The 491-nt window shown below is 47.9% G+C and overlaps 1 protein-coding gene across 1 annotated transcript in view; it reads right to left on the bottom strand.

Moving 5' to 3' along the window:
• The window catches only part of ETH_00037715 (dihydrouridine synthase domain-containing protein, putative), a gene marked incomplete at both ends in the record, with an annotated part of 2,875 nt that extends 2,456 nt beyond the window's left edge, over positions 1–419 (bottom strand). The window contains 2 exons of the mRNA XM_013376328.1: positions 4–86; positions 347–419. Coding sequence (XP_013231782.1) covers positions 4–86; positions 347–419 — 156 coding nt within the window. The remainder of the gene's footprint in view (positions 1–3; positions 87–346) is intronic.
• Between the last annotated feature and the right edge of the window lie 72 nt (positions 420–491).

Here is a 491-nt window from a genome sequence, read left to right as displayed (position 1 = left end):
GCAGCGGTCGAGCTGCCGCTCTGCTGCTGCTGCTGCTGCTGCTGCAGGCGCAGCAGCAGCAGCAGCTGAGGCGCGCAGGCCGTCGTCTGCAGCAACAAAGCCGCAGCAGCTTCTTTGCAAATTACAAAGAGAAGCAAAAGGAGATAAATATAAAAAGAAATAAAAGAAATAAAAGAAATGAAGGAAATAAAAAGAAATAAAAGAACTGAAAGAAGTAAAAGATATTAAAAGAAATAAAAGAAGCTTTGAGGGTTTGGCCCAGGGCTTAACTGCTGGCCTGGCGCTGCGCCTGCACGCAGCCAAGGCCCTAGGGTTTAGGGTTTAGGGTTTAGGGTTTGGGACTGACAAGCTGTGCTATCTGGGGCCGTCAGCACTTTGCGGATTTTGCAAGTCACTGGAATGGAGAGTTGCTGGTGCATTGCGGAAACCATAGACCTGCACAAACCCTAAACCCTAAACCTAAACCCTAAACCCTAAACCCTAAATCCTTA

This window comes from Eimeria tenella, genomic scaffold, assembly GCF_000499545.2.
Source record: "Eimeria tenella Houghton genomic scaffold, Eth_scaff3338, whole genome shotgun sequence".
NCBI lineage: Eukaryota > Apicomplexa > Conoidasida > Eucoccidiorida > Eimeriidae > Eimeria > Eimeria tenella.
The sequence above is the reverse complement of the archived record's forward strand: the minus strand, read 5'-3'. Positions and strand labels throughout refer to the sequence as shown.